General features: G+C 36.6%; 1 protein-coding gene and 1 pseudogene across 1 annotated transcript in view; one reads left to right on the top strand and one right to left on the bottom strand.

The window, feature by feature from the left end:
* LOC132133752 (alpha-mannosidase 2-like) overlaps positions 1-19407 on the top strand; it is a 64278-nt gene extending 44871 nt beyond the window's left edge. The window contains exons 18-22 of the mRNA XM_059546696.1: positions 3124-3265; positions 4625-4758; positions 8256-8453; positions 12646-12759; positions 17451-19407. Of these exons, the coding sequence (XP_059402679.1) occupies positions 3124-3265; positions 4625-4758; positions 8256-8453; positions 12646-12759; positions 17451-17603 (741 nt within the window). The 3' untranslated portion in view covers positions 17604-19407. The remainder of the gene's footprint in view (positions 1-3123; positions 3266-4624; positions 4759-8255; positions 8454-12645; positions 12760-17450) is intronic.
* A 922-nt stretch (positions 19408-20329) lies between these two features.
* LOC132130125 (transmembrane protein 232-like) lies at positions 20330-23814 on the bottom strand (annotated as a pseudogene).
* Between the last annotated feature and the right edge of the window lie 143 nt (positions 23815-23957).

Here is a 23957-nt window from a genome sequence, read left to right as displayed (position 1 = left end):
TGATTGCTGCAGTGATTGGTCTTCCATGATTAGCAGACAAGGTGTCATTGGTGCTATGGTCACAACTGGGGTGTTCCTATAGTGTAAGTCTGTAAATCTTTGGGTCAATATATATATATATATATATATATACATACAGATGCTGGTCATATAATTAGAATATCAACAAAAAGTTGATTTATTTCACTAATTCCATTAAAAAAGTGAAACTTGTATATTATATTCATTCATTACACACAGACTAATATATTTCAAATGTTTATTTCTTTTAATTTTGATGATTATAACTGACAACTAAGGAAAATCACAAATTCAGTATCTCAGAAAATTAGAATATTACAATACAAAGAAAGGATTTTGAGAAATCTTGGCCAACTGAAAAGTATGAACATGAAAAGTATGAGCATGTACAGCACTCAATACTTAGTTGGGGCTCCTTTTGACTGAATTACTGCTGCAATGCGGCGTGGCATGGAGTTGATCAGTCTGTGGCACTGCTCAGGTGTTATCATAGCCCAGGTTGCTCTGATAGTGGCCTTCAGCTCTTCTGCATTGTTGGGTCTGGCATATCGCATCTTCCTTTTCACAATACCCCATAGATTTTCAGGTGAGTTTGCTGGCCAATTAAGAACAGGGATACCATGGTCCTTAAACCAGGTACTGGTAGCTTGGTGCCAACTGTGTGCAGGTGCCAAGTCCTGTTGGAAAATGAAATCTGCATCTCCATAAAGTTGGTCAGCAGCAGGAAGCCTGAAGTGCTCTAAAACTTCCTGGTATACGGCTGTGTTGACCTTGGACCTCAGAAAACACAGTGGACCAACACCAGCAGATGACATGGCACCACAAACCATCACTGACTGTGGAAACTTTATACTGGACCCCAAGCAACGTGGATTGTGTGCTTCTCCTCTCTTCCTCCAGACTCTGGGACCCTGTTTTCCAAAGGAAATGCAAAATTTGCTTTCATCAGAGAACATAACTTTGGACCACTCAGCAGCAGTCCAGTCCTTTTTGAAGCGAGACGCTTCTGACGCTGTCTGTTGTTCAAAAGTGGCTTGACACAAGGAATGCGACAGCTGAAACCCATGTCTTGCATACATCTGTGCGTAGTGGTTCTTGAAGCACTGACTCCAGCTGCAGTCCACTCTTTGTGAATCTCCCCCACTCTTGTGAGCTGAGTGAGTGTCAGCCACGTTTAAAAAGTTAACAGCTTAAGTCATTTATGGATTAATGCTTATTGGAGACGCAAACCGCTTCAAACGATTCAGTTCGATTTGGTGAACTGGTTCAAGAAGAACCGGTTAAATCGAATGATTCGTTCGCGCAGTGTTGTGAACGCGCTCACAACAGACCCGGAACTAAATCTAAAATATCTTAAACCGTGCTCCGAAGATAAACGGAGGTCTTATGGGTTTGGAACGACATGAGGGTGAGTTATTAGTGACACAATTTTCATTTTTCGGTGAACTAACCCTTTAAGTTCGTTGAGTGCAAGATCACTTCTCTTACACTTCTCTCATTTTCATAAAATAAAATGCTATAATATTTAACTATTCCTCTCCATCTGCGAATGATGATTTTGAAGGAAAACGCGCCCGATGTCTGTTTGCTATAGCAATGAACGAACTCTATTTTATAGGGGTGCTGAGATTGATCGGCTACTGATCACAATCTGCCGATAATCGCTTTGGGATGATTGATCAGCAGTCTCTAAAAAGGCAAATCTCATAAAACTGATCTCAAGCTGATGACGCGCCTGCCGTGAGAGGTTTGGCAGGCATGCAGCGAAACCGTCTTAGTATCTGTCCGTGCGGGTGAAATAATTATAATGCTTTAGTGGAGGTACAATTCATATTTCTTCATTAAATAACTGATAAAGTAATTTGAAAAAGTTTTCCTCCTATCAAAATGCAAATGGCTTCAAATCACATCACGTCTGCACTATAAGTGAGTCGACACAGGAATTGTCACCTGCACTATCAATGTCACACCGTCACTCAAGTTTCTAAATTGCATTTTTTAAATTATTTTTATTTCTTGCCAGAAATAAGTTTTTCTTGTTACTTTTTAAGAAAAGAAAGCCAAATACGATAGCAAATTTACCAGAATATACAATACCTTTAAAAAGTTTGGGGTCAGTGAGATTTTTTTGTTACAAATTAATACTTTTATTCAGCTAGGATGCATTAAATTGTTCAGATTTATAATGTTACAAAGACTTCTATTTTAAATATACTGTCTATAATATAAACACTTTTTTTTCCTTCTGTGAAATGTCCGATTGGGTACCAACAACATGACTGCTGTAAACAAATATTGTAAAAGAATAATCTATTTTTTTTTCTATAATTAATTGAACCACAAGAACATGAACGGATGCTGCTGTTATGGCCTTTTCACACACATCAGATCTGATGAAACCACATTTTCATCAGTCTCTGAATGAAAGTGAAAAACTTTAATGACCAGAAGCATGTTGTTGCAGGAGTTCGCTAAATATGATCTCAAGGTGGGAATACAAAAGGATAGCTGGACTAATTCTGTTTACTGACAAGTAACACTAATCAACAAAGGAGTTAGTTAATTTATTTGAAGTGATTGTTTTGACTTGTCTTGTTGTATTTCGGTTGATAGTGTCAAAATGCCTAGTTGTTTCTGGATGGCGTAATGAAGATGTCAGTTTTTTTGTTTTTCATTATTTCGACAATTAATCAAAAAAGAGTTTAGAGTGTGCTCTAGGCCTGACCAAAACAAACAAGTGTCAGTTTAAATCACTCATTTTTTTTTTTTAACACATTGGAGTATTAGCGTGGCATTTAATTAGCTTATGATGTCTCTCTGGCCTTGGCCAGGATTAAGTGCTTTTCTTCGGTCCAAACTAATTAACTGACTTCACAAAACAAATGCCTCATGAATAAAAACTGTGAAATATTCAATCCATTTTTCCTCCAAGTCACAATAACACACACACACACATATCAAAGCTCATCAGTTTGACAGTGTTTTTTCCTTCAGATAAGTGTCTCCACATGCCCACACTCAGTGTTTGCAGGGCTCTGAACATGGGGAATTTTGAGCTTTTCCTCCCTGCAGTGTTAAAAATGCCATGGGCTGTTTTTACAGGTGCAGCCGAGGAAAACCATGGCTAAGCTCCCCCTGCAGGCAAACTTCTACCCCATGACCAGCATGGTTTACCTGCAGGACTCCAGCGCCAGACTCTCTCTGCTCACCGCACAGTCACTTGGAGCAGCCAGCCTCAAGAGCGGTCAGTTTGAACTCAATTCTAAGTCCTGTAGGTCTTGGATCTGGATTTGAAAATCTGAAATAAACCTGGAAATAAAAAAAAGTTATTATCTAAAATTAACAAGACAAAGAATTCCAGATTCTGCAATTAGTTTAATTAATAATGATTCAGCATTATTTGGACACTGATCAAATAAACATATTTGTCTTATTGACCATGTGAACTCAGATATAGGAATTTTATCATCTCAACTATTCTGCTATTTATTCAGGAAGGATGCATTAGATTGATCAAAAGTGACAGGAAATATATTTATAATGTTACATAAGATTTCTGTGTCAAATAAATGCTGTTCTTTTGAACTTTCTATTCATCAAAGAATCCTGAAAAAAAAATCATGGTTTTTATACAAAAATATGGATAATAATAAGAAATGTTTCTTGAGCACCAAATCAGCGTATTAGAATGGTTTCTAAAAAATCTTGTGACACTGAAGACTGCAGTAATGATGCAGAAAATTCTGCTTTGCGTCACAAGAATACATAATATTTAAAAATGTAATGAAATAGAAAACAGTTATTTTAAATTGTACTGTTTTTACTGTTTTTTGATCAAATAAATGCAGCCTTAATGAGCATTAGATATTTTTTCCAAAAACCCCAACCTTTTAAACGTTAGTCTACATTATAATGTATATTAATTTCACTTAAGCATCACAACATTGATTTGGCACTGAACCCCCCAAAAAACTATTGGCTTTAGTTCTTAGTGTTGTATTATATTTCTTATTTCTTAAATTGTATAGATTTTTAATATCATCCTCTTTGGATCATTCTCAAGTCATGCTGGAGAACATGATCAACAGATTTTACAACAAACTGCTGTTATTAAAGTCAAACCAAATATTAAGACATTCTGACATATAAAATGATCTTTATAATAAGAATGTCCCTCTAACTTCATTATAAATACCACATGCCAACTTAATGCTGCATCAGTAACAAAGCCGTAAGCAAATAATTTCACAGCTTTCCATTTAGACACATCACTGAGCATCAGAACTGCTATTCTTGGGTTTTTGTTTGAAAAGATACGGCCTCACTTCACTCTGGCAGGTCTACAGGTGTAGGTGAATTGCTGGTGAAGAACACTCCAAAGTTGAATGTAAAGTGCTTTTGGTCATAATACAATCTGTCAAGTGTGGTTTTGTCAGGTTGTTTTGTAAAAGATGATGTATTTGTTTGGTGCTCAAACAGCGGGCTCTATGGTCTCATGGTCTATGGAACAGATGATTTATGCATGTCCATTGGATGCATCAGTGGGTCTTGTGGTGAAGTATGTGTGACATCTTAATGAAGCTCATTGCTGTGGACTCAACAGGTCAGCTGGAGGTGATTATGGACCGCAGGCTCAATCAGGATGATAATCGAGGCTTAGGTCAGGGAGTGCTGGACAATAAGATCACTGCCAACTCCTTCCGCCTACTGCTGGAGAAGAGGAGCTCTGCGGAGGAGGTAATCAGGATGTAAAATGATTGAGCTAAAGAAGCAAAAAACATACATCCATTAATGACCACTTGCTATCAGTGTCTGGATTTTTGGAATTTTGGAAGTTCCCTGCTGAGACTGATACAGTTAAGCACAATGAAACTCAATTAAGCATAGATTGTGTGTATGGAACACCATATTTGGTAAAAAAAGACCTTTATTAGCTGATTATTGGATGTAAGTTACATGTACCCATGACCATGGTGTTCCTAGCTCTGTGCTCTACTGTTCAAGCTACAGGAAGGCTTGTGGATATTTCAAGAGGTCATATGATGTTGCTAAAAAGAACATTATTTGGTGTAATGAAAGGGGTTCATGCTCATTCTAGTTTCAAAAAACACATTTTCCACATACTGTACATTATTGTTTCTCCTCTGTGCCTTGCCTTTCTAAAACGCGTCAATTTTTACAAAGCTCATCATTCTGAAAAGTGAGGTGTGCTGTGATAGGCCAGCTGTCCAGTGCATTGTGATTGGCTGAATACCTCAAGCGTGTGACAGAAATGTTATGCCCCTCACTATACTGTGATGCTGTGTGTCCCGGAGCATTATAAATTAGGTATTTGTTGCATCCAGTGGGGACATAAGTACGGATTGTAATGATAATACCAGAGGTTGTAAATTCCAGTCCTCATGCCCTCGTTGGGTTGAACAGTTCTGGAACAGTGTTGTAAATACAACTTAACCACTGATTCTTAGTTGTGTCTTCTTTAGGAAGGCCAAACAAAGTAGTTTCGCTTTCACAATGAAACACACAGCTTCTCACAACATGACGCTGGCAGCAGTTTCGAGAATAAAAGTTACACCTTCTTTCTTTGCATGAACTTTTGGGCTGCGTTATGCAAATCTTCCTTCATCGTGATGTAGACATGTGGGGCTGTGTTAGAATGAGTCGTTTTAGGAGGGTGTGGACGAGTGTTAAGAGCTCGTGACACTCCAAAGAGAAAGGAAAAATTGAAATCGCATCATATGACCCATTAAATTGTAAATATTGCATGTTTTATTGCACGTTAATTTCCCCTGTTTTTATATTTAGATTACTTTTGCCATCATCTAACACTCACTTAATCCTTCAAAACACTTTTTAATAATATTGTTAAATGTAATTATTATCAATTTAAAAAAGAATATACATTTTTCATACTGTTCATCATAATGCTATGATGCCTAAATTCATATGTAGAATTTAAAAGGCCTGCTTTTAGTTTTGAATGATAGAAAAAGGACTACTGTTCAAAAGTTTGTGGTCAGTAAGATTTTTGAAATACTTTTGAAAAGTCACTTATGCTCAAAATCAAAAGAATTACAGTAAAAACAGTAATATAAAAAAAGACATTATTTAAATGTCTTTACTGTCAGGTAGCTTCTTTACAGGACTGAAGGCCCCGATATACTCAAAACGAAGTTCCTTTTCGTTCTCCGTTTAGGGGTAAAACGTAGTTTGAAATACGTGAGCAGCGGTAATTAGCGAACATCCGGACGCCACCCACTATGAATATGTAAATATGTGCTGTGAGCTTTCCTCTCAGTAACAAAATAAACCACAAACAGTTTTGTTTATAAAAACCATCTGTTCATAACAACATGCGCATGTTTGCACGAGCAATCCCGTGAAGTCACGCCACATGTATTTACATGGCACTTTATTTATGTCATGTAAACCTTAGTTTTGGCTGGATTTTGTTCAAAATTACGTCACATCAATTCGTTCTATATCTGATATCAGGGCCTTGATAGTGGGTCCAAGCTTGTCATTTATGGTCATTAAGAGATGGTTAAACAGATGGACTGCCAACTCGTGGACACTGTGGAGCAACAACAATCCATCTCCCAGTTTCTAATGTTGTAATAACCGGCTTGACCACCTTAACCTGCACCCATCCCCACCCACCCAGTTGTGTTAACAAAATAACCTGGGCCCGTATTCATAAAGAATCTTAATGCAAAAAGTAGCTCCTAGTGACAAAATTCTAAGAAAATTCTTGGAAATGTGGGTGTTTACTCTTAAAATTAAGGAAAAAATCCTAGTAAAGAAAAAAGTAATTAAGAAAGCATCTTAACCCTTAAAAGAGATCTTAAGGTCAAACTTGTTAGGAGCTCAGTCAAGGACTTTTAAGAGGCTTAAGAGTTTCTTTAGCAGAGGAGAAAATGGCAGAAAGACAAAGAGGCAGAAGAAATGTGTTGCAGACAATGGATGACAGTGAGTTAATAAGACGCTATAGATTAGATCGTGCCGGGATCATGTTTGTGACTGATCTTATTAGAGAAGTGCTAACATCTCCGACACACTGCAGAAATGCCATAGCGCCAGAAATTAATCACTACATTACGATATTTGAGCAGAGTGATCACACAAACAATTACAGCACTTTCAGAACATCTTATTGTGTCGCAGTTAATTTCGTTTCCACTGGACATTCCCACCTCGCAGGCTCAGAAAACTGCATTTATGAATATAGCAGGCTTATAGGGGCGCACAAGCAGGGGGAATGAACCGTTAATAGTTTGTGCTATACGCTCCCATGTCTGCTGCTTGTCCCTTGCTGTGACACCTGACCCAAATTTTCCTTTAAGAATGGCCTTGTGTTCATCCACTAACTGGGCTAACAGTAAACACTGTTCCTCTGTCCAGTTTGGCTTTCTCGCCCTTCTTGGTTTTGATTCCATGTTTGATACATTAAAACCAACATTCAAACCGCCACTTAAATAGGACAGCAATCACTGGCTAAGAATGATAAAAGTTGTTCCACTCTTTCCAATTACAATCAAATACCTTATAGGAAATTAAAAGTATGGTAAATAAAAAAGGATTTCTATACACACATATAATGTGTGTTTGTGTATGTGTGTGTGTGAGAGAGAGAACGGTCAAATAGGAAAAATTACGCATGTACATTCAAAGTGAGAATTAGAATAGACCCTATACTTAAAATCACTCTTTTTTTTCCTTCTTGGACAACCAACCAATCACAGTCTTCAAAAGATTGTGTCATACATAGCAACGGGGTCAACCCCGCCTCCTCACTAAGATGAAAGTTTTTGTCTTTTGCTCTCAGATCGGTCCCGAATCGCTCTTAAGCTAAGACTCCTACGTAAAAGTTTTTAAGAGAAATGAAGAGTTTTCTGAGAGGATTCTTAGAATCTTTATGAATACGGGCCCTGTAGGTTACTGTCTACTTAGACCAGAAACATATTCAGTGCAAATATGGAAATGCTGGTCAATGCGGTCCCATTGAACATTCTTGCTTTAATGTTCTTTCTTGTGTTACTGTGGCTGTAAGAATCCTCATTATGTAATATATGTATTATACGATGGTAGTTTAAATAACTTGAACTTTCTTAGCTAGATTTTCTTGGAAATGCTGCTAGACCATTTCAGTTGTAGAAGACTAATTCACGCACTTGCACAGTTTCCTGTTTTAGACTGAAACCTATTATAATTTAATGCTGACTTTTCTGTTTTAGGCCCAGAGTGAGGAGACTGCACCATACAGCTATCCGTCTATATTGAGTCACATGTCGTACATGTACCTGAACCATCCCCTCATCTCAATAGCAGTCAGTCAGCGCTCGGATGCCCCATCCTTGATTCCCTACAGCCCTCTGAGCGCCTCCTTCCCCTGCGACATGCATCTGGTCAACCTGCGTGCTATCCAGTCTAAGGTATGCCTCAGTTGGGTTTGTGTCTTCTAGAGGATTTGAAAGAGGAAGCAGAAACCAGTTTTGGCAGTAATTGGGGAGCACAGGACTGCTGGCTCAGTTCCTTAGAGGGCCATAAAGTATATTGACCTTCAAATTGATATTTCAGGGTCTTATTTCCCAGGGCTGAACAGTAATATGTTAACACATGACAGCATAAAGGTAAAAGTGTTCAGTACAGGGCTTATGGGACCGTTTGAGAGATTTCAGTAGAGGATGAGAGGATGCAATGCAATCTGGCTTAAATGCTTAAAGGGGTCTTATCATGAGGAATCACAATTTTCTTGATCTTTTGAGATAAAAGATTTAATTGTACTGTCAAAATATACATTAACTTCAAGAACTCGAATCCTCCCAAGTGACTATTTATTGAAATAACATATGAACACATGACTGCCCTCATTAACATATCAACAATGCCTATTTGGTATTCAGAAACGGATATGGATAGTTATTCTTAACAAATAACAAATACTGTCACTCTGCAGTATCTTTCTGAAGAATCCCACTGTCAGAAAGACCTGCTGAAATGTATTTTTAACAGTATTCTTGATCATGTCAGTCTGAATTGAACAGTTTATGTGGCACATTTCAGCTTGGATTGTTTAGCATGGATGCTGTTGAAGAATGGGAGAGTTAAAAAGTCAGCACTGGCCAATAATGACTTATTTATGGGTTTTGATACATAAACATTGAAAGAGGACACCACAGGAAAAAATAAATAATAATAATATAAAGACATGACACATTTTAGTGTATTTTTCAAAAACAGCATTACTGTGTTATTGATCCATTCCAAACTGTAGTGAGTTGCCTCGCTGTCTTCATATTGACTGAAAAGTACACTTTTAGTGTACAACATTTTACAAAGTATATGTGTAAAAGAACTGTATACTTGCAATACAGTATTAATTTAATAAAAAGCCACTCAAATGTTTTTAAGGACACAACACTTTCACAACAAGTTTTACACATTTTAAATCATTACGTTTCAATTTTTTTCATGTGTTAGCTAACATACTAAAGCACATGTAAAGTAATTAATTATCATTATAACTGTAGTGTTATTCGATATTAAAATGAATGAATGAATATATTTTAAATGTACTAAACTGCAACTTGATCATTGCAAAGGTATAATAACAAATACATTTAAATAGATGACATTAAAGTTTCAATAGAATTATATCATATATGACATTATGTATAAAACATTATGTGATTAACAACATTTTAGTTTACCAGAAATGCTTGTCAGTACATTTGGCAGTGCACTTTAACTATATTTCAAAGAAAAAAAAGAGTAAAAGTAATTATGAAATTACATATAAAGATTATATAAACTTAAGTGGTCAAAAAGCAATCTGAAGTTCAGTTATATGCATTTAATAGCAATTGAAATTACTTTACATTTGCAGTTAATTGCAGTTAATATACATCTAAGTGTAAGAAAACAGTACATTCAGTTCACACTTTTAAAAGTATTCTGTAGTGTACTACTTTTTCTCAAGGGCACACCATTATAGTGCACTACTCCCATGAGGTGCACATTACATTCCAATAGAATTTGATGATAGCATGTTGCTAAGCTAAGAACTAGAGACTACTAGTTATATCATACTAGTTTTTATTGTCTCTTGCTTGAATTATGACTGACAGGTCATCAGAAAGCCAGAAAACTCTCTTTAACTGCTGAATTGGGATGCTGCATTCACTACCACTATATGAGATTATTAATTAAAATGATTGACAGCACTGTTGGATGAAGTGCAGAAGAGCTTTTTCTGCACTTAGTAGCTGAAATAGAATAGAGTCATTTAACAATGCCTGAAAGTTCCTTTGTTGTGTGTCTTGGAAATATCCACCCAAGGACACCCTTTGTGCAAATGAAAAAAAAAAAAAAGTTTTTCAAGCATGGAGGATATTGATTATATTTCATTATTTTTTGCACAACCAAAAATGTACCTCAGCTGTGAGAGCTTTGTTGACTGTGCAGAGTGATTTACTATTTCAGTTGTTAAGCTAGTGCTCTGGGTTTAGAGTGATGAGAGATTCTGCTGGGCAGAGGTGTATGGATAAATATTTTACTGTTTCACTGTTCATGAAGGGGCAAGTATGGATTCAAGTGCATATTTTATTATGAATAATGACAGAAAATATTTAATAGAAGTGCTGCCTTAGAAATTAATTTCTTCTCACTCCAGTTTGTGAAAAAAAACTTGCAATGAATGGACATATATGGAGAAAGACAGTGTATTGGGGAAACCTTAAATTACACACTTTAAAAAAAAAAAAAAAAAAAAAAAAAAATATATATATATATATATATATATATATATATATATAGCCACAAGATTTAAAGTTGCACCCTATCATTTTAGAGTATTAAGAAGTTTTATGTGTAAAGATATGAATCATAATTTTTAACAAATTTGAATTATAAATAAAAAATGCACACACATGTGAAATGAAATATCAGTCTTCTAGGAAAAGCTGTATAATTCTAAATGCAGTGGGTGGCTCACTCATGAAAACACAGGACAAGATGTGTCATGCAATCGACCCAGTTACCAATAATGTAACAACAGCAATAATAATACAAATGGGCCGCAGTTAGTAATCAAACATGGTACATCCAGATCAATAGGTGTCAGTATAATGTGCAAAACAAATGGGTGAAGAAGAGCCAGTGAAGTGTACATTTATGGTGCGTTTCAAACTGGGTAAATCACCCTCTGAATGGCACTTCGGAGTGAAAACAATCATGGCCGCCATATTGACGGGTTGTTCTAAACGAAGGGCTCAAAACTGGCCAATTTAAATGAAAGATCTCGAAGGGTACAACTTTCGGGTCCCCATGATCCTTTGCACAGGGAAGTTGTATGGCGTCACAGAGTTCGACTTCACAGATAAATGTATGCATAGGATTTTTCTATATTACTGTAAAATTTATACGAGTTAGATTGGGAATATTATTATGGTCAAAACGGCATTGTACTTCAACAAAACTACTTTACAGAAGTGTGTTCCAAAAAAATAGTTTTTTTTTTTCTCCTACACCCTTCATTCCTTCGAAGCTCTCACTCCGGTGGGTAAACCCTTTGAAGGGATTAGGGCATAGGGATGAGCCCTTCCAAATGGAATGCAGGACGTTAGACAGTTTGTAACTTTCAGCTTTCAAAAAATTATTTTCCAATTCTTTCAACTGATGTTTTGACACTATAATGTAACTATGATGTAAGATGTCAGTAGAATGGCTTGTAAACGAGAATGAAATTACATTTACCTCATTATTCTAAAAATAAAATGATAATTCTATAGTGGAGAATTTTACTAATTATGTGCACTATATTCATGTTTTTACTTAGCCTGTTTATTTTGTCATGAAAACAGATGTTTAAATGTTTCAACAAAGAATTGGAGTAGAAGCATTATTATTTTTTTCAATTTGAGATAAAACAATTTTTTATGAATTTATTGATAATTAAATAAAGTTTAGTTTCAGTTTTCTGCCAAATGAAAAATTTTACTTAGGTTTGGTGTTTCTGTAAAAAAATAATTTCGGTACATCACTAGTTTTAATCCAGTATTACCACTCATGTTATTACCATTGGAAGTTTGTAAGAAGCAGTAACTGTGTAACAATAAAAGCAATAATACCAGAAACGCATTTTAACGCATAATTAATGCATAATTCTCTGTACAACTTTATAGAAATCTAGCTTTGCCCAACTACAGCTCAAATAATACACATTTCTGTAAGGAAGATCTATATGTGTGCTTCATAAAAAAATAAAAAAGAAGGGGAGCCCACCATATGCCTTTCCTCATCAATCCATTCATTGTAAGTGCTGTAAATGGAATCATTGTTTGATTTTACAAACCAAAATTATTTTCAGCGCAGAATCGGCAGCCTCTCCCATGCTATCAGTAAAGCTCAAGTTATTTTGAACCAGCAAGACTGCATTAAGTTCCTTTGTTTTCTGAAGTCTTGAGGAGAGACTCTTTCCATGGTGCTGTGATGGGAGAGACTCTCACTGTGGTGCTGAGCTGCAGTGTTAAAGGCAGCGCTCCATAATTGGCTCAGTGTGTGCGTGTGGAGAAGAATCGGTGTTGTGTTTATTCAGCCTGAGGCTCTGTCTCGCTTCTCTCACAGGAGGAAGGGGGAGGTCCATCCGAGCAAGCTGCTTTGATACTCCACAGAAAAGGCTTTGACTGTGGCTTCTCCAATCGGAACACTGGCCTACTGTGTACCACCACACGTGGCAAGGTAAAGCAGATCACGCGGTTTCCCACACACAGTCCCACAACACTCATTTAAAGACTTTGGCCTGAGTTTTGGCTTATATTTAAAATAATAATCATAAATAAATAAAGATTGTATATTTGCTCCCAAAAGGATAGTTCATGCAAAAATTCTAATCTATTTTAAACACAGAACCCATATTCCATAGAACACAAACAGGAGAACTTACTGGTCTTTTTTTTCTATCCAATTAAAATAAGGCACTGGAGCATTCAAGCTTCAAAAAGGTACCATAAAAGTCATATAAATGCATTAGTCTGAAGTCATGCAGTAGTTTTGGATTCCTCTATAGTGAGCTGTTAAAGGGATAGTTCACCAAAAATTACTCCCTCTCATGCTATTCAAGATGTAGGTGACTTTTTTTCTTCAGTAGAGCAGTAAAGAAGTTTTTGTTGATTGATAAAATCCAAGCCGATGGATACCGTCACTTTGAGAGGAAAAAAGCATATCAGGCAACATAAAACTAATACCTGTGGCTCTGATAATATATTTATGTCTTATGAAGCAAAACAGTCTGTGTGTGCAAGAAATTGAACATTATTTACAACATAATTTCCTATAATCCATAGCCTAATGCTGTGTTCACACCAAACGCGAATAGAGCGTCAAATTCGCGTCTACCGCGTCTAGTTTGCCGCTTGACCATTTTGAGATCATTCGCGCGAGTAATTAGTTTCATTCGTGCGTCAAATTAACTTCACAACAGACGCGAATTCGCGTCATGGGGGGGCTTCTGCCAGCTGAGTTCACGCAGCATTTTCTACCGCCATTTTTATTCGGATAATTTTAAAAATATTACTGTTATTGTGTCATGAAATGTAGTTTTAAAAGTATTTCAAGCGAGAATGTAGTTGTTTTAAACTCAAATATGCGGTTTATTTATAATGACAGCGTCTATTTAAAAAATGTGTTTCGCCGATCTCGGAGATGAGCTCCATACGATCAGCGGGAGCTCAGAGCTCAAGTATCCGCCGAGAGCAGCCTCATCTCGGCTAGACCCTCTGACATTTGCCGCTGGCTCTGATGTCTCTTTAGTGGTTCAAGTTAAAATATAATTCGTTTGGGGTAAAACGAAACGTTTCTTATCTTTGGCCTTTATTCAATTAATCTATTAATATGTTATATATAATATATATATATATATATATATAGGTCCTTTATTTTATTCCTGTCTCTATAGAAAAATGAACTTTTGTAATATAGCTCTGGTTGACTGCTCACTGACAACATCAGTCGTTCCTCTTGTTGAATGAGTGGAGAAGGGAATTCCTGCACAACCGGAGGCTGCAGGAACATACTATTGAATGAGTGACTCCTAGCAGGCTCCTGGTTGGTTAACGCGACGCGAATTGACGCCAAAGTTCAAATTTTTCAACTCGGGCGGCAGACGCGAATTCGCCTCATTCGCGCGTCTAGTTCGCGCGAATGACGCGAATTGACGCGCGAATTGAGCGCTTAAAAACACTTAAATGCACAAAAGCACCATTCGCGCCTAACGCGCGTATCGCGCGAAACGCTCAATTCGCGCGTCAATTCGCGTCATTCGCGTCATTCGCGCGAACTAGACGCGCGAATGAGGCGAATTCGCGTCTTCCGCGCCGCGCTAAACGCCCCATTCGCGCCGCGAGACCTCCAGACGCGCGTAAACGCGCCTTTGCATTGACTTAACATTGAAATCCTTTGCGCTAGACGCTCTATTCGCGTTTGGTGTGAACACAGCATAAGGCAAACAGGTGAGTAAAGAGCCAGCACTACTGAAATACTAAGTCACTGTTTTGAACCTTTTGTCTTTTTTAGTTTAATTGGTGTATTTTTTTGCACTGAGTTAGGGATCTTTTTGGTGCTTTTGTATCCTTTTTTGAAGTTTGTTTGAATTTATTTACGTTTTTGTTTGTTATTCCAATCATATTTCAGAATCTGAACTGTCAGTTTTATAATAATGATTTAAAGGTGAAGTGTGTAAATTCTAAACAAAATGTAAAAAATAACTAGCAAATCCAAAAATCATTTAAAACAATTGTTTAACAAAGTGCTGTAAAAGCATAATCAAAGTAAAACTATTTTACACATAAGAAAAACACCAAATACATAAACAGCTCTCATACGGAGTTAAATGCCAGAACATTAAAACAAATAAAATTTAAGACTAGATTTAAAAACAGCAAGTGTTTGGGCCTGCCTAATATATAGCATGTATGTGTCAGGGATCTAGGAAGGAGAACCCAATTGCAGTGAGATATAACAAGGGTTTATTGACAAAACATTCAAACAAGAGGGTGGTGAAGTGCACAAGATACCACAACAGCAATAAACAGGAACAGCTAGGGAAGGCCACTGGGAAGGCTTCAGGAAACAACTGGCAGAATACTTTGGCAACAGAGGGGGCAGCAAGACCAGGCTGATAGAGAAGACCACACAAGGCACCATAGAGCAGAGCTCAGACACTTGTTGACCACTGACTCTGAGACCGACCAAGTGCCAGGCAGGTAGAACCAGGACAGGACACACAGGGACAGGTCAGGAACTCGAACACAAGACTAGACAGGACACAGCTCCACAAAAACACAAATTAAACTCAAGACGAGGAAAAACAAACCAATATAAGGTTAAGTAACAAAATAAGAAAATTACCAATTTAACCAACTTAAAGAATAAAATCAAACAAAACCAAGAATCAAGACTAGAAAAACTAACTAAATATTACAAATAAATACAAAAGCAAGAATAAACAAATGACTAAAACAAGGAGCAAGACAAGAACATATAACTACAAGGACTAGACAAGGGCACAAGACCAACCAGACAGGGAGACATGGGCACATATTCAGCCACATCCACAGACAGAGATAGAGGAGGTGAGGATGACCACGTACCAGCAAACACAAAAGGGTAAGGTGCACTATAAATAGGGAGGAAAATACATGAGGGACAGGTGAGCACAATTAGACCAACTAGGCTAACAAAGGGTGTGGTAAAGAGGAAACAAGGAGGAGGGGCTAAAGGAGCACATGGCCAAGAAAATAACTAACAAGGCCATATGCTGACACTAGACACAAGAAACAAGAACATAAAACAAAGTGACAGTGCAAAACCCTGACAGTATGACCCTTTTAAAATCATTTAAAGATAAAAAAGACTTGACTTTTGATAATTGCCTCAACTGAAAAAAAAAACTAGAATTAAGGAATTGATTTGTTTTTCCAATTTTAATTATTAAACACCCAGGTTTTTACCATTTGGCTTCACAAATGATTTTATAACATTCAAATCTAAATCAAGGGGATCACAGGTGTTGCCAGGTCTAAATATCATGACTTCTGTTTTTTCTTCATTGAACTTTAAAAAAATTTGAAGTTATCCAGGCCCTAATCTCCTTGAGGCAGTTCAACAATGGTGCTATAGAGATTGCATCTTTCCATCTAAAAGAGAGATAATGTTGTGTATCATCTGCATAACAATGATATGAGACATCACATTACCTAAAAATGGACCCTAATGGAAGATGTAATGAAAATAAGATCGGACCAAGAATGGAGCCCTGAGGGACACCACAGAGAGAGATGCAGAGGATGACATAAAATCCCCAAGACGGGCTGAAAAACTTCTGTCAGATAAATAAGATCTAAACCACTCCATCACAGTTCCCCTAACTCCAACGCAGTGCTCCAGCTGAGAAATCAGGGTGTTACGGTCTACTAAGTCAGTAGCTAGTAACAATTCATTATAAACTTTCAGCAGGGCTGTTTCTGTGTTGTGGAGTGATTTAAAACCAGACTGAAATACTTCATTGTAAACCATGAAAAGATTTTTCAGAAAATTCAGAATGACGGAAAATTACTCTTTGAGCCAATACAATAGTGTGATGCCTACGCATTCAGAATTAAATGACATAAGCACATACCAAATTTACTCAAACTTAAACTAAAAATTTACTTCAGATTATTAATAAATACTACAATAGTATTCTTAAAACAATTACTAAAATAACGGTTTTAGGAAAAAAGTTGTTACTAATAAGTTGATTAATTGGATGCATTGCACTACAGTGGTTAAACAGCTAATTACACTTCCGTATAGGAAACGCACCCTTGGTCAGATACTCAAAACAAACAAAGTCTTAATGCCATAGAGCAGGGATGAGCAAACTTGGTCCTGGAGGACACTGTCCTGCAGAGTTTAGCTCAAACCCTTATCAAACACACCTGAACAAGCGAATGAATATCTTCAGGATTACTAGAAAGCTACGTGCAGGCGAGCTTTATCAAGGTTGTAGCTAAACTCTGCAAGACTGTGGCTCTCCAGGACCAAGTTTGTCCATTCCTGACACACAGTAACAGTGCTACACTCTACACTCAGAAATCAACCAACTTAATAGTTGCTCTGTATATTAAAATGAGACAGAAGACACATAAAAAAGGGTACGTCACCTTTAAGATGTTTATAAAAATGAGCTATTTACAGAAAGAGTTCCATAAGAAAAGTTAACTTTCCACTCAGTTCTATGAGACTGTCAGATATGCTAACCTTCTCACCTCTTACAAGTCTAAGCCATGACTCAGAGCATACTTGAACATGTTGTTGTGTTGGAAGTCCTCTAATCAACAAACTGTGTTTGCTGTGTGTGTGTGTGTGTGTGTGTGTGTGTGTGTGTGTAGATCCACTTAGAGAAGCTCCTGACAGATCTGAAGGTGAAAAGCATCACTCCTGTATCACTGTCTCTGATGTACACATACAGTAGTGATGCTGACCTGCAGGAGATCAGCCTTAAAGCCATGGAAATCAGGACTTACCGCCTGCAGCTGAGCTGAACTGAGTTGCAGTTACTTCTGCTCACGTCCTCCGTGTTGTGCCGTGATGTTGTCCTCAGCTAAGGACTCAGTAAGCGATTGTCAACAGAAAGCTTGAGCTTCACAGCAAGGCACAATATGAACTCTTCAAAAATTCCCAACCAGTTCTCTCAGGTTATTTAACATAACGTGACGATTCTTCTGTTTGAATCACTGCTGAGAGTTGACAGTTTGCACTGGGAACATACAAGTTGTACACTTTGAAAGTGGGGAAGGTGCAAGAAACGCTCTTCTCACTGTTACATGATGAAGAGAAAAGCTCCTGTTTGATCAGAGTGCTTGTGCCCTGTTCATTTTATCCTTACAATTCCAAGGTGAAAGTTAATTTATAGATTGTAAAACTTACCTGAAATGTTATTTTGTTGCAATCCCAAAGTTTTTACTCACAAATGTGCCTTAGTCTGTTTAGGTGTAATGGATGTGATAAGCAATTTTAGACCTTTTTTATTTTGTGATCTTCAAACAACCACAAATCTTCATTTGTGAAAAGTTATTTTTGAATGCAGATTATCAAAATTTTCAGTGTTTTCTGTTTTCTTTAATTGTCCCTTGCAAACGACTGCAAGTTATGTTTATCACATTCATTGAAATAGGTAATTTAATGCAACTTGAAATTTAGACGATGAAGCCTCAGATTTTGTCTTTATCTTTCTTCTGTGATGTTTTTTAATTTTTTTATAGATACTATATATTTGTCATCTTTTTTTTCTGAAGGATTATAAATAGCTTCAGTAGCAATTTAAATTCACCAAAGGTGGGTGTCTTGCAACAATGTGCTAAAGAATGTGTATGGAAGATTTCATTCCATTTGTTCCCAGAGATGATAATTATCAAAGAAATTGTTTTATTTAATATATTAGGCTATATAAATATAAACATGCATATATTTTTATCAATATAAATCAATGTAAATTTAGTTGAAAGGGGTGATGAATCATACAATGGTGTCATGGTTACTATGGATTATAAACCTCACGTGATTGTGTTGAAGTTTATAAACTAAAATTATCTTAGCAGCTAGATATATTACACAATCAAACTATGCAAATGTAGATTTTTGATTTATTCAACAATGATCTATTTTTTTAAACCGTCAGGTAACACGGGCCCTGTGGGGTTTATCGTAAATCAAAAACTTCCTGTAGTCAGAAACTGTGTGGCAGTAATTCTCCCAGTTTTACCTGGAAAAGTTCTTGAGGCTTTTTCTGGTATGTTGAAGATTTGCAGCTCATCATGACACGATATGAATGTTTTCCTCAAATTCATTTTCCTTCTTTCTGTGATGTTTATTCTTGAAGGGAAACCATTTCCTGTGTCGTTTTGAGGTGTTTTCTGTTTGAATCTGCTTTCAGGCTCTAGAAGACTTGGTTGCTTGTCTTGAGCGTGATGAAGGATGATCATTTGTTGACTTGCTACTGTGATTTTTTTTCATGTTAATTGGGTTGATTCTGCATGTTTTTCTTTCTCTTTTATGAAAATATTCACTGGTGTCTTGTTCTGTTGGTCAGTCAGAAGTGCTGTGATCACTGTATTCTAGCTGCTTAATTCACACTTTTATGACCAAATTGGTCTGTGACTGTAAATAATCAGGATAATGAAAGCAGGCCGATGCTTTTCAACCCTGTGAGAACATTCCTCTTTTTAATCTTGAAAAGTGTGGTGACTATCTGAAGAGTAATGCATCTTTTTACCAATGTTGCCAATTACAATTTTAGCCAACTAATATCTGTCTGTCATTTGAAAGGAATGTTACAAAAAAATAAAATGTAAAAAATGTGGCCTTTTCTTTTGTTTGCATTTTAAGAACTATTTCTTATTGCTTTATAGACTCATCATATCTCATTGTTTCATGGTGTGTTCTTTTTGACATTTTCAGCGCGTTTCTTCATTGTCTTCTCTTCCTCTTCCTTTCTTTTTTCCAGCTCTATCTTTTCAATGTCTTCCTCTCTTTCCATCATTTTCAATTCCTTTTGCCACTAAAAGATTTTGAAAGAATTAAACATTAACAAACAAGTGTTTTTGAGTCCATTCAGCCGAAATGCACACATGGTACAGCAGCAAAGTTCCTCGATTATTACGCCGGTATAGTTCCTAGCCATATTAGCCTAGAAAATCACAACTTTTCATTTTCCGTCAGTCTTAGTACACAGTGTAACTACAGAAGAGTCCAGTTTTAAATAGGCAAAGTTTTAAATAGGCAAAATATTGAAACTCTTTGGTCATTTTTGAGAGAAATGTTAACGGTCTAATCGGATTAAATTATCTATGCTAAGCTAAGATAAAAGTGCTACTCTCAACAATTTAACTCTAGGGGAGTTGGAAAATGAGACTATTTTTTTTTTTTTTTTTACTGGAGTGTTCCTTTAATGTATTTGGTGTGAATTTTTTATTTTATTTTTTGTTTTTTTATTTTTTTTGCATTCCCTGATGAAACTTGGTGCCACTGCTAGTACTTTTGTTATTGTACCAGATTCTTTTAAAGAGAAGCCAAAAACCTTGGTGTCTTGTCTGTAGTAATGGTGAGGGGTGTGATGGGTTCAGGGCAGCCTCCTCCAGCTCTGGCTTCTCTGGGTTTGGTGGTTTTTATTCTGTGCCGGTGGTCTGCAGAATGAGTAGTGAGTTGATCTGGGAAAAGAGAGTGTGCTGACCGACCAATGATCCGCTCGCTCTGTGCACGTACACACAGATCAACACATGTGTGAACTCATCCTCTCTCTGTGCTTCTCCAGAAGCCTTTTATCACCCTGTAAAGGAGATAATAACAGGGTGAAACTGCAGGTCCTATTGATCATATAGAGGCTTGAATTGAGATTCTGTTCTCGACTCGTCTGATTTCAAAGTGTCAGAGTTTAATGCTTTTGCACCAGATGAATGTTATGAAAGCCACAACAACGTGCTTCAGCATTTTGTTTAAATTCAGATGTACTTTCCTTTCTGATGCCTCGTGAGCTCTCTATTATCATGTCACCTTAGTGTTGGGCACAATATAACTTGGACTGACTCTACATAAGCCTCATGGATTATTCAGCTGGGTAAGGTGAAATAATAATAACAAAACACAACTGTATTCTTTCTTTCTTTTGTTTGTTTGTGTAGATAAGCCATGATGCAATGAAATGGTCTGACAAAAGAAAACTGCCTTCCCTGTACTGATGTATTTCCTATTAAAACAAAAAGTTGAGTGGGACATATCACAATATTCTTCCATCGAACCTGTCCACTGTTCAGGATAATATACTAAAAATCTGCTTTTACTTTTTACAGTATATAGTATGCATTAGTGTTTGAAAGTTTAGGGTCAGTAAGGCTTACTTTTTTCTTTTTTTTAAGAAATCCAGCAAGAATGCATTAAATTGCTAACAAACGTGACAAAGACGCTGACAAAGTTATAAAAGATTTCTATTTCAAATAAATGCTGAACTTTCAATTTTTTCAAAGAATCCTGAAAACAAACGTATTACGGATTCCACAAAAATATAATCAGACACAACTGTTTTAAACTGATAATAATAAGAAATGTTACTTGAGCAGCAAATCAGCATATTAAAAATGATTTCTGAAGGATCGTGTGACACTGAAGAGCTAAAAGCTATTCAGCTTTTCCATCACAGGTATAAATTATAATTCAAAATGTAATAAAATAGAAAACAGTTATTTTAAATGTGTTTTATTTCATTATATTACTTTCAAATGCAGCTTTGGTGAGCATAAGAGTCCACATTTTATAAAACTACATTTTAAAACAAAACACATTGTGCACAGTATCCCACAATGCAATGCACTTGACCTTGCAGTTCAGATGCATAAAGATGACCTTAAAACTCCCAGAAAAGGACATGTTGTCTCCCAACTAATGTTTGCTGACTTCAGGAACATAAATCCCATTTAGTAGAAGGAAATTATTCTAAACTAGTTTTGGAATCAAAAGACTTTTGGAGTTCAAAAGAGTATTCTTCGTTGTGTTGTGAGGAGTGTTGTAATATTTGGGCTACGTTCACTTTGTACCTCAAGTACCTCAGTGATCCTCACAGCACTGATGTCTCCTGCTTCAGGTGTTTCTGCATTGTTAACCAGGCAGTGTTCCTCAGAGCTTCCTGCGGCAGATCTGTGCCAAACCCTGAACCACACTGTACCGCAGCCTCCATCTGTCTTCATGCACTACACACAGAGATCTGCTTTACTTTCAATAAATGATGGTGGCTATAGAAAGTATGTGGACGTGTTATTTTTTGCAGATCATTTTAATAGATGTATGAAGTCAGTTCTCCGGCAGAGCAACCACAGGTGTAGTTCATCACATTGATTACAAACATGATCCCCCAATTCTTTTGTCTATTGTTTTATCATTTAAAAATGAATAAACTTAATTTTCTTCTTTTCAGCACAGTGGCTGTTCTGGCAAATGTCCATCAAAATGGAGCAGTATATGTGCTCCAACTGCCACAGCCAGGATGCTTCCTGCGATGCCGTTTCCTGCATACACAGAAAAATAATTCAATTCAAAATAATTTAATTTATCAAATGATTAAAGATTATGTAGAACCCTTCTGGGTATGAATTATGAGTAGAAATAATACACTAAAAATTAAAATTATATTCTTTTCTGTTATTCTCATCCTCAAAATGATGTTGTTTATCTCATAAAATGTCATGCTGATTTTTGTTCAAGTAATTTATAATTTATAATATTATTAATATTTATTAACACGCAATTCCTAAATACATCTATGCATTTTATCTTCTATGATGAAGGTTGAGTGCAATGCATTGTGGGATACTGTGGACAACGAGCATTGTTGCAAACTGCACATTTTGGCAAATGTAGGCCGTACAGATATTTCATGTATACATTGCAGTATACTCTACCATTATTATTTTATTTCTTGTTTCTTGTGTTGGGGGGGTTTATGGAAGCCAGTTTCTGCCACTGAATGAAAAATAAAACAAGGTAATTGCGAATTGTCTGATATAAAATCGCAATTCTTACTTTTTACAAGTTCATATCTTGCCATTCTGACTTTATAAACACACAATTGCGAGTTATAAAGTCAAAATCGAAGTTATAAAGTCAAAATTTACGAGTTATACATTCAGAATTGCAAAATATAAAGTCGCAATTCTGTGTTTTTTTCCGGCAATTGCGAGTTCGTATCTTACAATTCTGACTTTTTTCCTCAGAATTTTGAGTCATAACGTCAGAATTCAGAGGAAAAAGTCAGAATTGTGAGATAAAAAGTCGCAGTTACCCTGTTTTATTTTTTATTTAGTGGCGGAAACAGGCTTCCATACATAGTCAAAAATACTATGGGATAAAACATTAAAAACGTAAGGAAGCAAAAGAAAAACAACCTCATTACTTAACCTCACCTTATCAAGTTGTTTGGTTTAATATTTTATTATTATTTCTGAGAAAAATATTTTAAAACAAAAAATATTTAAAAAAACTACTTTACTGCATAGATATAAGATTAAACACTTGAACACTCATGTTTGTCAATGACCCTCCATCTTGTTCTAAACCCCGACTAACTTTCAGATTTTTATTCATTCATTTGTTTGGACCATTCCTTTCAACCAGTGTTAGAATGTGTAAAATGTATTTCTTTCAACCCTCTGCTATCTTATGCACCTGAGAACTATCCTGTCTTCGGGCCATGTGAAGCTTCAGAAGGGTCTGAAGGCACAGCATGCTAGATTTGGCAGCCTCTCCCAGAATCATCAATCCTAACCCACAGTCAATCCTGAGGCGAACAGAAAATGATGTTACTTTGGGATTTGAACCTACAGTTCCACCTATAAGCTGCTTACATAACGTAAAACCTGCGGAAAGCATCTCACAAACACTTCACACACCAGTTGTCACGTTGAAGCTTATCTCTCAGCAACATAAGCTGTTTGATCACTTCAGAGAGCTGAGTGCCATTGTTTTGCACACAGTAGCTGAGAAGGCACTGCTGTAGTATCTGGTTAACACCATGCTCCTGTGCCTCCACAGAGACCTGCCAATCAAATACAGCTTGCAATTCAGTGAATCACTCAGCACTCCCTTTCTGATTAAGTTGACCTAGCCTTCAAACCTGCACTGAATCTCTGCGACATGCACCATGAAGAGAACGGCAAATAACATGTTGGGGAACTCTTGGTAGACACGGCCTACAATTTTACTTGCCATTAGTTTTGACAGTAGCAACATTTGCACTTAAATCACCTGTCCTCCGGCCATAACTCAGTACTTCTTTTCAATCAAATATTATAAAAATAAAATATTATGTCAAATTACATAGGAAGCCAGTTTCTGCCACCTAAAAAATACTT

The sequence above is a fragment of the Carassius carassius genome, chromosome 4 (genome assembly GCF_963082965.1).
Source record: "Carassius carassius chromosome 4, fCarCar2.1, whole genome shotgun sequence".
In the NCBI taxonomy this organism is placed as follows: domain Eukaryota; kingdom Metazoa; phylum Chordata; class Actinopteri; order Cypriniformes; family Cyprinidae; genus Carassius; species Carassius carassius.
The sequence above is the reverse complement of the archived record's forward strand: the minus strand, read 5'-3'. Positions and strand labels throughout refer to the sequence as shown.